The 13,845-nt window shown below is 42.9% G+C and overlaps 1 protein-coding gene across 1 annotated transcript in view; it reads left to right on the forward strand.

The window, feature by feature from the left end:
* HSPBAP1 (HSPB1 associated protein 1) overlaps positions 1–13,845 on the forward strand; it is a 58,612-nt gene that overhangs the window by 38,939 nt on the left and 5,828 nt on the right. The window contains exons 3-5 of the mRNA XM_056126710.1: positions 1,790–1,971; positions 8,048–8,184; positions 13,076–13,247. Of these exons, the coding sequence (XP_055982685.1) occupies positions 1,790–1,971; positions 8,048–8,184; positions 13,076–13,247 (491 nt within the window). The remainder of the gene's footprint in view (positions 1–1,789; positions 1,972–8,047; positions 8,185–13,075; positions 13,248–13,845) is intronic.

Here is a 13,845-nt window from a genome sequence, read left to right on the forward strand (position 1 = left end):
TTGAAGCAGTTCAGACAAAAATGTAGAGAAGAAAAAAAACTATTCAAAGAAGCGTTTTAACACCCTTTTGTACTGGTACAAATTCAGCTAAATTTTAAAAGGCCCAAGTAGGTACCTGAATGAATGAGAAGTACTAAAAATAGCATCTGACTTTGATGGAGCACCGTGCTGTCAGACCTAAACCCCCTGCTGACTCTGCACTCAGGAATTCTCTCCTGGCGTGCCTGCAAGGCAAGTGCCCTGCCCACTGTACTTCTCCGGCTCCCATAATCACATTCTTAAACATTAACTTTCCTCTGTACATTTTAAACATTCTGCTAGACAAATGCCTCTCTAGCTCAGTTGGTAAGAACATGGGGCTGCAAAAGCATTCTACCAGGTACAGGAAAAAACGAAATTGATCTTGGGGTTTTGGAGGTGACTCAGATCACATGCCTTGCGTGCCTGAGGGCCCAGGTTCTGTCCCTGGCGCTGGAGCACAGCCGGGAGAAGCCGTGCTGGGCATCCCCCTCTTAGGTTTTAATTTCATCAGTACCTGGAAGATTAATCCTCGAGTCATAAGAACTATAGGCAATAGACTCCTCTAAGCTTTCCTGATGAGCCCTCTTCTCTGGTGATCTTTGCCTTTTCTTCTGTGTCTACAGCATAGAGTTTTTCATTCAGTGATAAGACATCTTGGATTTTCTGTTTTGCTGGCTAAAGCATTATCATGATCTAAATAGACTCTAAACTCAATGCTGTTATCATTGTCTTTTTTGTTCTACAGACCTGAGCCCAGTACTAGTTACACATTAAGTACTTAATTACTGATTATGAAATTAGTGAATAAATGAGCAGACTTTAAATTGTCAGTGTCCATCTACTGATTATGAGCAGGTGTGTATGATTGACGTGCAGTACAAAAACAAGAAATTTTTATTCTGCATGTACCAACATTGCTAAATCCAACACTGCTGCAACCATGGGACCCAGACTACAATAATTAAACTTTAAAATGCTCCTGTTAAGGAGGTGGGCTGGAGGATGGGAGGGAATCTGTGAACATTGGCAGAGGGATGCTGACACTGATAGTATGATTGAAACTGGAACAGTGGATGGCTAAAACTCTGTTTGATAGCTTTGTAAATCATGGTGCGTAAATTAAAAAAATTTTTTTTTGAAAAATGTTTCAGAATTATAGTGTTTTTTTTAATCTGAAGGAATGTTTATCAAACATATTGGTTTCAGGATCCATTCACATGAAAATATTATTGGATAGCTCAGGAACTTTTGCTTGTTGTGAATGATATCTAGTGCTACTTTCCATATTAGAAGTTAGAACTGAAAACTGTCGAATATAGGAACATAAAGTATCATTCTGCTTGCTGTCAGAGTAGTGGCACCAGTACATGTCCTAGTGTCCTGGAAAATGCTACTGTCCACTAGAGATAATGAGAGTTATCCCGTTTTATTATTACAAAGACAGTGTCTTAGAAGTGCTTTGAAAATAGGTCAGAACTCACATATTCCTGAAAAGATCTTGGAGAATTGATAATCTGAACTATTTCATTGGAGCACCGAATCAGACAATACCCTGGGTTTTCTGTGATCTGAAGATTAAAACCGTGTTTTCCACTTTTATATTTAATCATGAATAATGTAGATATTATAAGTAGTCATAATTATACAGCAAGTACAAAAATTATTTTTTGATGTTAAATGATTTTTTTTTAAGAAATGACTTACATGAAAAAAATATTTGAGAACTGAGTTCAGTGAGTATTTAAAGTTGGGTTCTCTTACATTGCAGTTCCTCAGTTTGAAACTACGTGTAGTTATGTAGAAGCTACACTTGAAGAGTTTCTGACCTGGAACAGTGACCTGTCTAGAATTTACGGACCATTTAGAGATTACAATCGTACCAAATTCTGGGCTTATGCTGACTATAAGTACTGTGTCAGTCTATTTGAAGACAACACAGATATTTTCCAGGTAAGTCAATACGATCACGATCACGACCATCCTGTTATTCGTCGATTGTCTCGAGCAGGCCCCAGTAACGTCTCCTTCGTCCTAGCCCTGAGATTTTTTAAAAAGTGCCATATTCAAGGCTCTTTCAGAGTTAGGAGAATGAGACCCATCATTGTTACTGGTATTTGGCATATTGGGTACGCCACGGGGAGTTTGCCAGACTCTGCCGTGTGGGCAGGTTACATTCGGTAGCCTGCCAGTTTGTCCAAAGTAGGAATGAGATATTAAGATGTGGAATTTGGCGGATCTGGGTGGAGGATGCTCAGCCCCGATCCAAGTAGGCTTGGAGATCTCAGCCCCGGGACCCGCTTGCCTTTGTTCCTCTGCCGGTACCTTCATGTGTGCAGAGAGTGGTCTCAGCATGGTGGTGGCTGGTTCTGGAGGTCTTCGGCTGCTGGAGCCCTGGTCGGGACGGGGAGGGAAACTCAACCCGCTCCCCTCCAAGGGACCCCGGCAAGGACAGCCAGGCGCAGGGGCAGGAGGCTCTGCGCTGTTCTCTTCCGGGAGCTGGGTTTTATAGTCTCTGAGTCTTGGCCGTTGATGGGATTACACGGCGCCAGGGGGCCAGTTGGTGGGTGTGACCCCCGCCTACTGGAATTTGGAGGATCTGGGTGGAGGATGCTCAGCCCCAATCCGAGTAGGCTTGAAGATCTCCAAGCCTACTCTCCAAGTCAATACATTCCTGATAATTATGCTAATAGTTTTTTTCTGGAGAAAAGATTACAAATTAGAATCTCTTGGTGCTTCTTTCCCTCATAAGTAATTGTGGTGAGTCTTAAGTAGTTTTTTCACTCAAACCAAAAGGTGTGCTTCATTGAGTGTAATGTTATTATCACACAGGTGAGAGGCCTTCTTATTGGAGACAGCTGCTCCTGACTTTACAATGGTTTTACTTAAGAATTTTGACTTTATGGTAGTTGGAAAAGCAGTATAGATTCAGGAGAAAGCCTGATGAGTTTTCAGCTCTACAGATTAATTGTGAGAATCCATAGTACCTTATCTCTTTCTCCTTTAGTAGAATATTCAATAAATTGCCTGAGATAATCATCACTTTGAAATGATTTTGCTCAGCTGGAGGCTATTGTAAGTGTTCTGGGCATGTGAAGATAGGCCAGGCAAGTTGTGGTATTGGGCAGGTCAGTTATACCAATGCACCTTCAATGCACTTTCAGTCTGCAGTGCTTTCCATTTGGGTGAGTTTATTGGGACAATCTAGTTGTAACCCTAAGTAGGTCAATGTCAACTATTCTTTCCAACTTAATTTGCTGGTAACAAATTCCCGAGCTAGTTTGGAATATTTTAGGGCCATGGATTGTATATAAAACTTGCTTTCGTCCAAGCATAATTAATGTAAGGTCTTCCTTGGCCCTGAGGCAGGTGGAGGTACAAAGCTGCTTACATGAAACCTTTCTAGAACCTGCGCAGCATTCTGGGTAACTGACTGTTGCCATCTGCCCTGCTCTGGGGTCTGGCACAGGGGTATAGCCAGAGGCAGAGTGTCTGGGCTCCTGAGTTTGGATGGTAGAAGCTGAGCAGAGGTACTGGAGAGCTTGCCTGAGTAAGAACGTGCCAATTCTCAGCCATGTGTTGACATAACTGACAGTGGTTTGCAGATGACCTTCTCTTGAAGTGTTTTCCATCTCAGACTGACCGTTTATCTTATCAAGTGATTTTTGCAGACTTCCTGCTCTGGTTTCCATGTGTCTTAGGCATGGGGCATGGATGGGAGTGGTTCCAAGTAGCTGTTGGCAGGACTGCCTTGCCAGCAGTCAGTCATGGATCTAAATGCCTGCAGGCTGTCCCGGTCCTTCGTGGAGAGAAGGTTTTAACATCACTCAGGGTGTTTTCCTGTCACCCTTCTTCCTGCCAGTCCCCATCATCCTTCTCAGGATGGTCCTTGGGCTCCTGAGAAGACAATCATTCAGGCTGTATGTTTCCTGTGCACTTTGAGACATGGTGAAGATGCGGACGTGCACTTAGTTATCATAGTGCAGCTGGGTTTATGATGTAGCTTTACTTTGTTGCATTCCTGAAATATTGATTTCAGATTTTACTTTTTTGTTAAAGAAAGGAAGAATATATCACTTGTCCCTTCTCTTAGCTTTGGAAGTGTAATTTTTTGCTCATAACCATGAAAGACAGGCAACTGTTTTGAAAACATTCAATAAATGCTTTCAGAACCCAAAGTCAATACTAAATATATTTGTATTTATTCATTAAATTAAAGAAGTTAATTTCCCCCTCCCCTTTCTTTTTTTTTTTGATGGGGGAAGGGGGTGGATTTGGGGCCACTTATAGTAGTGTTCAGAAGTCACTCCTGGCAGGATCATATGCACTTCCGAGGATCAAACTGGGTCTGACTACTTGTAAAGCAAGCGCCTTGCCTTTCAGAAGAGATGCCCTGGGCTGTATGTCTCTCTGTTCCCCACTCCCCCTTTTTTTAAGTCCTATGACACTCACAGGTTGTTACAGTCCTCATGCATGTGGTTGTAAAACCAAGGATTCCAAATGGCAGTGCCACCAAATCACTAGTTGTCACGTATGGCAGCGTTTTTCAGGCAAATTGCATTATATGTTGTGATCCAGGTTGGCTACTGAGAATCAGACCCTGCTAAGTCATCAGGGCTTATAATGCCAGAATGTAATAAATCCCAAAATGTAGGTTTTGTTAGTTATAATGTAGCGTGTACTATATAACGTAGTTACGGGAGCATGTTGAAATAGACCCACATGGTTAAGTAATAGATAGAGAAGTCAGGTGGCCAGTACTGCTTTCTGATGAAGGCTTTTGGAATGTAAGCACTGTGTTTATGCAGCCTATCTGTGAGGAGTGAGTTATCTAAAATCTTTTCGTTTTATTACCTAAGGCAGTTTTCCAAAGGGCAAAAGAGCCTAAAATATTTATTAATTTATCGTATCCATTTAGTTTGTTTGAAATTTATATTTAAATATTCTTGATAAATTTTACACAAAACATTATTGTATTATTTTTCTTATTTTGAACAATATTAGGTTTCTTTTTAAAGTTAGAGGTAAGTTCCAAGATTAGCCGTGATAGAATCCAAATACTATTTCAAACGTGCTGTCTGCGCGTGCCCGGGAGTTTCAGCCCAGATCTCGGATACTCTGCTACAAGGCACTGTCGAGGCCGTGTGTGGCATTGGGTCTGAGGGCCATGCTTTGGAAGGCCTGTGACAAAGTGAGTGTAGTTAAGAGGAGAACAATTGCCAAAAATACTAAGTGATACTGAGTCTAGGTATAACAAATAATTAACAGATATGACAGTTTTTCAGGGTAATATGTGGCAGAAGAGGAACATACGATTTTCTGTAGAAAGAAAATCTCCGACCTTATGAAGAAAGCAGGAATAGATTTTGCCGTGGGTGGGCAGGCAGATGCTGAGTTGTCCTTTCGAGGACGGTGTTGAATAGAAATTTCTGGATAGAGATGGTTTCTAAAGACTCTTCCAGTGCCTGGAATGGATATGAAACTAGATTCCAGGATGGATCACCCCACCGGTCACCCGAGTGGCTTCAGTGATGCAGCAGCCACAGGGCGCTGACCTCTAGCAGGACTCGGTGCAGGGTTCTCCTGGGAACCCCACCCCTGAGTTCAAATCTGAGACTTAGTAAGAACCTGAGCTAAACTGGCAAGAAAATCTCAACTCTCAAGACTGGGCTGGTGGAAGGGCGGTGAGAAGCACGGGATCACTAAATGCTGTTTATTTTCTGACGAATTTCTCTGACTCTGCTTCTGCTCCCCAGATCATTCAGCTTTTAACTTTCCCAGCCAATTTGAGATTGAATTTTCTGTTTCCATGTGTCTAAACTAATTTTTCTTTTTCAGTGATTTCTATGTGTGGTAAGAAATCAAACACAGAAGCCTCTTGTTACTGCTTATGTAGTCAAATCTTCCTTCTGTGGTTCTTTGTGACACTGCTGTAAAATCGGTTCATTATTGTTCATCAGCATCCTCTGAGTATATGTAAAATGTAGCAAATGATTATATGTGGTGAAGGGGGTTGGCATTTGTTAGCACCTCAGGTCAGCCTGTGATGTAGTAGTTTTGTATTCAAACACCTGGCATCATACTAGGTGCATGGTAGATGCTCAGAACTGTTCTTGAACCATTTATCCCTGATAAGGTAAGACATCCTTTTATCCCTGCTCCCACGCAGTCAGTGTTTTCGGCCCTAACCGAGCCAGGGCTTTGGCTATTGGGATTGCGGTGAAAGCTCCCTGCGAGGAGTTGATGGTCACAGGGTTTTTGCCGGTCCTTGGAGCTGCTGTGATGAGCCATATGCATCTACCACGGCGCTTGCCTCACCCCTGCCAGGCATCAGTTATGTGCACATACTACACTATTTCATCATTCAAAAAACGAAAGTGTTCTTTTTCACCTTCCTCAAAACCACTAGGTGACTTTTCAGAACCCTTTTTATTTGATTGAATAAAGCTGTTTTGCCCTAAACAGGGAATAATGCTTAAAGATAATTATAAAAGAAGAATTAGCATGTAGGGTCATGCTCTACACATATAATATTACTCATTTACTTTGGGGGGCTTCCTAAGCACTGGTTCAGGGGGTGTGGGGGTTTCACTCACAGTGATACTGGCAACCAGGTTGCCTGGGCTGTGGTACTGCTCAGATCCAGAGGTGCTGGACGGCCAGGGCCACCCTACCCTGGAATACCTCAGGGGCTATGCTCGGTAAGGCTTGGGGGCCATGTGGTGCCAGGTGCTACACTTGGATCCTGTGCATACAAGCGTGTTTCCCTGAGCCCTCAGTGATCTCCTAGGCCCCCATTTTGTTTTGCTTTTAAACTTGTAGGAAAAATTCATACTAAGAAACGAAGAGAAACCTAGTTTTGTCTGGTTCACTAGTATCTGTTTTTTTCCTCGCCTATACATATTTTTAATTCCATAAATTTGGGTTTATGTCAGACAACTTTACAGTTGTTGAGATTTTCATTGAAAGCTGGAGCCCTCGTAAGGGAAGCAAGCAGAGCGTTTTATTATTGACTGAGGAACTTTGCTGCCACTCTCAGGCTCCTAAGGGGATAGCAGGTTGCCAGGGACCCAGTGGTTCTGCTGGTCGGTGGTTGATGACTTACCTGGGCTTGCTCCATCCAAATGGCAGGGCAGAGGAGAGGCAAGGCCAGATCTTCGTACTGTCTGTTTTAAAGTTCACTGTCCTTATTAATTCATAACTTCCTGGACTATAGCAAAAATAGGTAAGTTTTCCAAAACATATACTATAGTCTGTTCATTACCAATCTGAGAACTGATTGGTAGGCATGAGCTAGAAGTTTCAGCATCTGTGGTTACATAGTTATATATAGAAAGCTATATATGTCTATAGTTACATATCTATATTATTATACAGCTCTATGTAGCTATATATACTTATATATGCATCTATAGTTACAAACAATGATAATTCTAATATCCTAGGGGAAGACTTCATTTTTGTGGTGGTTGAAAAGCAGAAAACTTGGAATATACTTGGGCCTCAAAATATCTATATTTCTCTTCAGGGAGTTTGACTTTCTGGCTTCCTAAGTTGTACCTTAAAGATAGTTGAAACATTTCCACTTCCACTGTAGTCACTGTAGTCACTGTAGTCACTGTAGTCACTGTTTCTGAAACAGTTTCCCCCAAGATATCTGCGTCACTGTGTCTGGTCTGTTGTTTGTCTATCTCAAATCTCTATTATAAAAGTATTAGCTGGGCAGGTATTTTTTTCTGCTTTCTTCATTGGGTTATCACACACTTCTGAACAGTGCCTCTTGTGTTGTAAACATTGGATAAATATTTGTTGAATAACTGACTAATGAAGTAATTTAGATATATTATTGGTTAAAGAATCTCTTAGACTGCCCTAAAACCCTAATCTTCTGTCTAGTCCATAGCAATAGAGTAATAATACTCCGTTTTCTGTGAGTATTGTTAAGTGCCAAAATGTTCACATGTAAATGTGCAAACATATAGAGGAATTGGTTGGTTCTTGATGAACTGCAACTCTCTTTTCAAAACAGGATGTAATATGGTCTGATTTTGGATTTCCTGGAAGAAATGGACGAGAAAGTACATTGTGGATCGGCTCCCTCGGGGCCCATACACCCTGTCACCTGGACTCCTATGGTTGCAACTTGGTGTTCCAGGTACAAGGAAGGTAATACACATGAGCGTGCATGAGAGATGTGTGCATATGTCAATCTGTGTATATGTCTGTGTATGTATGAGTATGTGTATTGTAAGAACTAGTAACCGGAAGGTAGTAGAACCCTAAGGTCTTGTCCAGGCTCCATCCTGTCCTCATGATTTAACCTGTGTTTCAGTTTTCTCCTTTGTGAAATGAGGAGAATGATTTTTAATTGAGAGGCTTGGGAAATAACTTTAGGACTCACGTGCATAGAGCCTGAGTTTCTTGTCACCTGCTGCCTTGCCCCCAAGGATGTCAGGGTGTTCCTCTGGTGGCCCTGAGCCCTGGAGCACTGAACCATCAAGCTGAATATTAATGGGAAAGTTCTGGGCCCCCTGAGCATTGCTTGGGAGGCGCCCCACCCCAATATTTTTTATTAAAGTAACAATGATGTATAACATCAGGTAATTTTATTATACAGCACTAAGAAGAGAGCAGTTTGTTGATGGAGGTAACATTGGTTCATAAGACTAAAGGTTAGTATTTGAGGGGTACAATGAAACTTCACCTGGTATACTATTAGAAAACAGTCGTTTTTCCACCAAAGTCCATTGACACCTCCCCCACTCCCCATTTCGATCCTCTGCCCACCTTGGTCACTTTAGTGCTGTGATCAGGAGTGTAAGGGTTTATGGGGCCAGAGAGATAATGCAGAGGTAAGATACTTGCACTGCACACAGCCGAGCCCAGTTTGATCTGCGGCACCATTTATGTCCCCAAGCAACAACAGGAGTGCCCATGAGCAGAGTCAGGAGTAAACTCTGAACACTGCTGTATGCGGCCCGAACACTCTAACTCCCCCACCAAAGGAAAAGTGTAAGTTGTTTGGGGATGGGCACGGTCTATTTCCTTCCATTGATTTTTTTTATCACTGATAACGTGAGATCACCAATATTAATCTTTTTCCCTCTAACTTCTCTCAGCATGAATCCCTCAAGTTCCCACCATGTTGAAGCAAAATGCAAGATGTAATTTTTTTTATAACTGAATAGGATTCCATTGTGCTTATATACCACCTTATCTGCTCATCTCTTTCGATTTGGGTTGTTTTGCCTCACCTTGGAAAGGTGAAGATATACATGTATCTTTCTGAATTAGTTTTTCTATGTCCTTAGAATAGATGTGTAGAAGAGGAATTGTTGGAACATGTTCTACTTTTAATTCTTTGGAAATCTTTATACTGATTCCATGGAGGCAGGACCAGTTTGCATTCCACATGCCACTAACACTTACAGAGGTTTTCTTCTTTCCTTCACTCCTCTGCCACCCCTTGTTTCTGGCCTTTTTGATACAGGCCACTGCCACTGATTTGAGGTAATATTTTATTGTTCTGATTTGCATTCAAGGAGGGAGGACTTCTAATGGTGGTTTCCTGAGCCAGTCAAGATTACCATTACCGCAGAAAGGTGACACTAGGGGCCACAAGATAGTACAACAGGTAAAGCTCTTGCATCTGGCTGACCTTGATTCAGTGCCCAGAACTGCATAAGGTTCCCTGAGCACAGAGACAGGAGTAATCCCTGAGACAGCTGGGTGTGCCTCAAGAGGGCTGGGGGGAAGAGTGACACTAGAATTCCTTGGAGTCCTGTCCAAGTTCAGTGAGACCACTCTGCATTTTGCCCTTTTACAAAGAATCTATTTTGTCGTTTTTATGTATGTATTAAAAAATTAGAACTACCCCTTCATTCTGCCTAAATAAATATAAGCAGAGCGATTTGTTCAAATAAGGAGATTTCATACGATCCTCAAGCCGTTGAGGCTAAGGCAGAGAGAATTACTAGTCCAGGTGGTATTTATGACCCCTGCCAGCTTGTGCATTTTAATTGTACCTTTCAGACACACAGTGCAGTTAAGTAGTACTCAGGACTTCCTCCTGGGATCACTCCTGGTGGGACTGAGGAAACCATGTGTATGGTGGTTCCAGGGATCTACCCTGGTTTGGCCAGTGCCAGGAAGTGCCCGTCCTGCTATCCTGTCATTTCTGCCCTTAGTTTTTATCTCCATCTGTATCTGAATCCTCAAGCTCGACCACACCCAGAGAACTCAAGACTTACCCTTGGCTCTGCGTGAGGTATCACTCTGGGCGAGTCTCCTGGAACCAGTGTGATGTGGGGGTTTAACCCGATTAGCTGCATGGAAGCAGGCGTGCTGCCCACAGTACTCTCTCTCCACTCAGAATCCTTCAATAGATAATGCTTTTTACATTGTCAGGTTCTAGGAATTTAATGTTAGTGCTTGATTCATCATTTGCTTTTTTCTGGTCTTTGGGGACACTTGCAGGGACATTGGGCCCAGATGGGGGGAAAGACACTTTGCACAATCTCTTAGATCCTTTAGCCACAAATATCCAAGAAAAGTCATGATTTCACACACAAAAGTGCCCACTCGGAAAACTATTAAAAGGTTATAAGGTAGTTTATTTCTAATTCATTCATTAGGTCCTTGTTCAAGGGCCTAAAACTTCTCAGAAGCATTACTGCAATTGCTTCCTGCACTGGTAAAGTGAATTGTTCCAACCCTAAATTTGTTAAGAGTGGGCATCATTTGAAGCAGCTGGTTTCCATTTGTTCAGAATTAGGAGATAAGTCTCCCAAATCCAATTTAGAAAAACACAAAATTAACAATAGTTTTAATTTACCTTTGTAATGGAACTTTTTTTTTTTTAACCTCAGCTCTGGAGTAATAAAACTAATATCCGGCTTTGCAGTTTCCACGTGTAACATGACTACGTTTGTACTGCATTGACTCTGGATTCTGATTCACAGGAAAAGGAATGTGGCCTAAGTGGTAGGAAACCGTCCATGCAGAGTGAGGCCTGGGTCTGTCCCTGACACGCACTACGTGGTGCTCTGGAGGAGGAAATTCTGCTCAGTTTGGCTGATCCTTTGGGAAACAGCCGTGGTTCGGGGAGGGCCAGGCCTAGGGCTGAAGGGGATCTGCACCCTCGCTCCGACCTCCCATAGCCATTGGCCCCAAGGCCCACACTGAGAAGCGCCGGGTCCCTCTTCACAGGAGGTCTCTTGAGATCCTTTTCAGCTCTAACATCCTACATATGCCAAGTGCCAAAGATTCTCCTACATTACTCCTAGGTTTGGTGAAACGGTGGCGGCGCTTTACCATCTCTAAAGCAAACAAGACCTTTTTGTGGAAATGCAGCCGACGGCAGCCGGTTCTGAGGAGTTAGGTCCCTTCTGGTGCTGTAGGGTCACGAGAGAGTGGTCAGCTTCTGCCTCAGAGCAGGGCTTCTGTTCCCTCTTGCCCTTTGCTTCCCTACGCATCCTGCTGCTTGTGTGTCTTGGCTTCCCTCTTTCACACTTCCCTCTCCTTTGCCTGAGGTGTCTTCTCTCAACTTTCTGGAAGTTTGCGTGAGTCTAGTGTTGAAGTGATTGAATATTTACCACATTTATTTTTCAAAAATTTGAAGTGTTGAAGCATTTTATAGAGTTTTGTTTGTCTTGTTTTGTCTTTAAATGAGATTTAAAAAAAAAACTCACTAAGCTGAGAGTGAAGGTGGGAGAAATGGGCTGGGAGGGAAAAGACTACTGTTCTGTTGGTAATGCAGCTCCATGTTTATTCCATCCTGGGTTTCATAATTTCTCAGAGAAAAGGGGATATAGAGAAACTCTCTCCCACTGTTGGTGGGCATGAAATCTGGTTCAATCTCTATGGAAAGCAATATGGAGACCTTTCAAAAAATAGGAACTTCATACGACCCAGAGCATCTACCCCCAGACACAAAAACGTTAATTTGAAAGGATAAATGCACACCTCTGTTCAATGAAACTCTTAGTACAATAGCCAGGATGTGGAATCAACCCAAATGCCCAACTCTAGTTAATGAGTCAAGAAGTTGTGGTATATAAAAGCAATGCAATACTATGTAGCTCTAAGAAAGAACAAAAGCACGCTATTTGCTACAACATTGATGGAACTAGAGGGTATCATGTTGAGTGAAGTTACTCAAAAGAAATGGGACAGATGCAGAATCTCCCACTGGAGGCTAAAGATATGGACTTAAAGATGCCTGGCAACATAGCATCAAAGGACCGAAGGCAACACAGCGGGAGAACTGATTCACAGAACTGAGTTTGAGGGCTCAGGGGTTTGAGAGGAAAGGGTGTGGGGGAGAGAGGTGGATATACTGGTGATTGGTATGGTTTGGATTATGTACATTGTGAAACCATCATTAACAGTATTATAAATCATAGTATCACAAATTTTTTAAAAAAGAAAGAAAAACTGGGCCTTGAAAACTGAGTATAGCTTTTTAGTTTAGTCTTATTCCAGAGGCTGCCAGTCTGGGCTTGTTTCACAGGGTGTGTTTGTGTGTGTGTGTGTGTGTGTGTGTGTGTGTGAATTTGCTACAGTATAGATATGTGGCATTATTTCTTCTCATTTTTCAGGTACAGTGCATTAATAGGTATTTAACTTAAGGTATTTACAACCTAAGCAAGAAGTAATCTAGAAATTATTTGATGGATTGCATTATGGTCTACTGACTTTTGAAGGGTGGAGATTCCTCTGAGGAGCTTTAGAATCAGAGATGGAAACAGTTTAGGAGACTTGATTTGTTATTCAGTAGATCATATAAACTAGATTGTATTCATACCCTAGCAACAAAGGACTGTCCCAGGGTGTCATGAGACCTGTAGTTGCTCTCCCCTCCTGTCTCCCCTCCTGCTAGGTATCTGCGGGGAATATTCTAACAGCAGTGAGAGGGGCCAGGAGAGCACTGGGGCTGCTCCTGCAGCCCCTGAAGCCTGAATGACGTGAGTGAAGGAACACAGCTGTTACTGTCTTCTTACCTACTTTGTCTCACCTTCAGACTCTAACTGGCACCTTCTCTCTCTGTGTTAATTAGGAAAAGGTGGCATCTGTTTCCTCCTGAGGACACCCCTTTCCTTTGTCCAACTAGAATCCCTTATGAAGAATCCAGTGTGTTCAGTAAAGTCAATGTTGTCAATCCTGATTTAAGGCGTTTTCCTCAGTTCCGGAAAGCTCGAAGGCATGTGGTCATTCTGCACCCAGGACAGGTAATGGAGGCGGAAACACTCGTGAGGTCCACGGACCTCCAGTCTCAGCTTCTACCAAGCTTCTGTGCCCTGTACGAAAGAGCATGGTCTCCTTCCCTGCTGCTTTCCTTGTTGGGATTATTCTGGTGAAAAAGCACAGTGTCAGGCATGCGGACCTGAGTGTGTATGGGACATTAGTTCACAATATCTGCTCAACACGAACACATAAAGCGCTTGGAGATCACGTGGATAGAGCACCTGCGAGTGAGTGAACCGAGCACTGGGCACTGCTTTTTCTGTTTCTAAAACGTCCTCAGGTATTGCAGTCAGAGCTGCTCCCCAGGGGGACAGTCCCTGCATCAGGGCTGTGTCTGCTGCTATGTGACACAGGAAGAGTACTTCATCTCTTCAGGAGATTTTATGCCCTTCACGCTCCTTCTCCCTGCCTGCGTCCTTGCGGCCTCCTTCTCACTGGCTCACTTCCTGCTTATTTCATGCCCCCGCACTTGGTTGCCTGTTGGAGTCTCTCCCCACTCGGCACTTCCTCCAACCCTGGACAGCCACCACCTATTTTATATGTAGATTTGCTTTTTCTGGATGTTTCATGTGGATGCATTGG

Source organism: Sorex fumeus, unplaced genomic scaffold (assembly GCF_029834395.1).
Source record: "Sorex fumeus unplaced genomic scaffold, SorFum_2.1 ptg000063l, whole genome shotgun sequence".
Lineage (NCBI taxonomy): Eukaryota > Metazoa > Chordata > Mammalia > Eulipotyphla > Soricidae > Sorex > Sorex fumeus.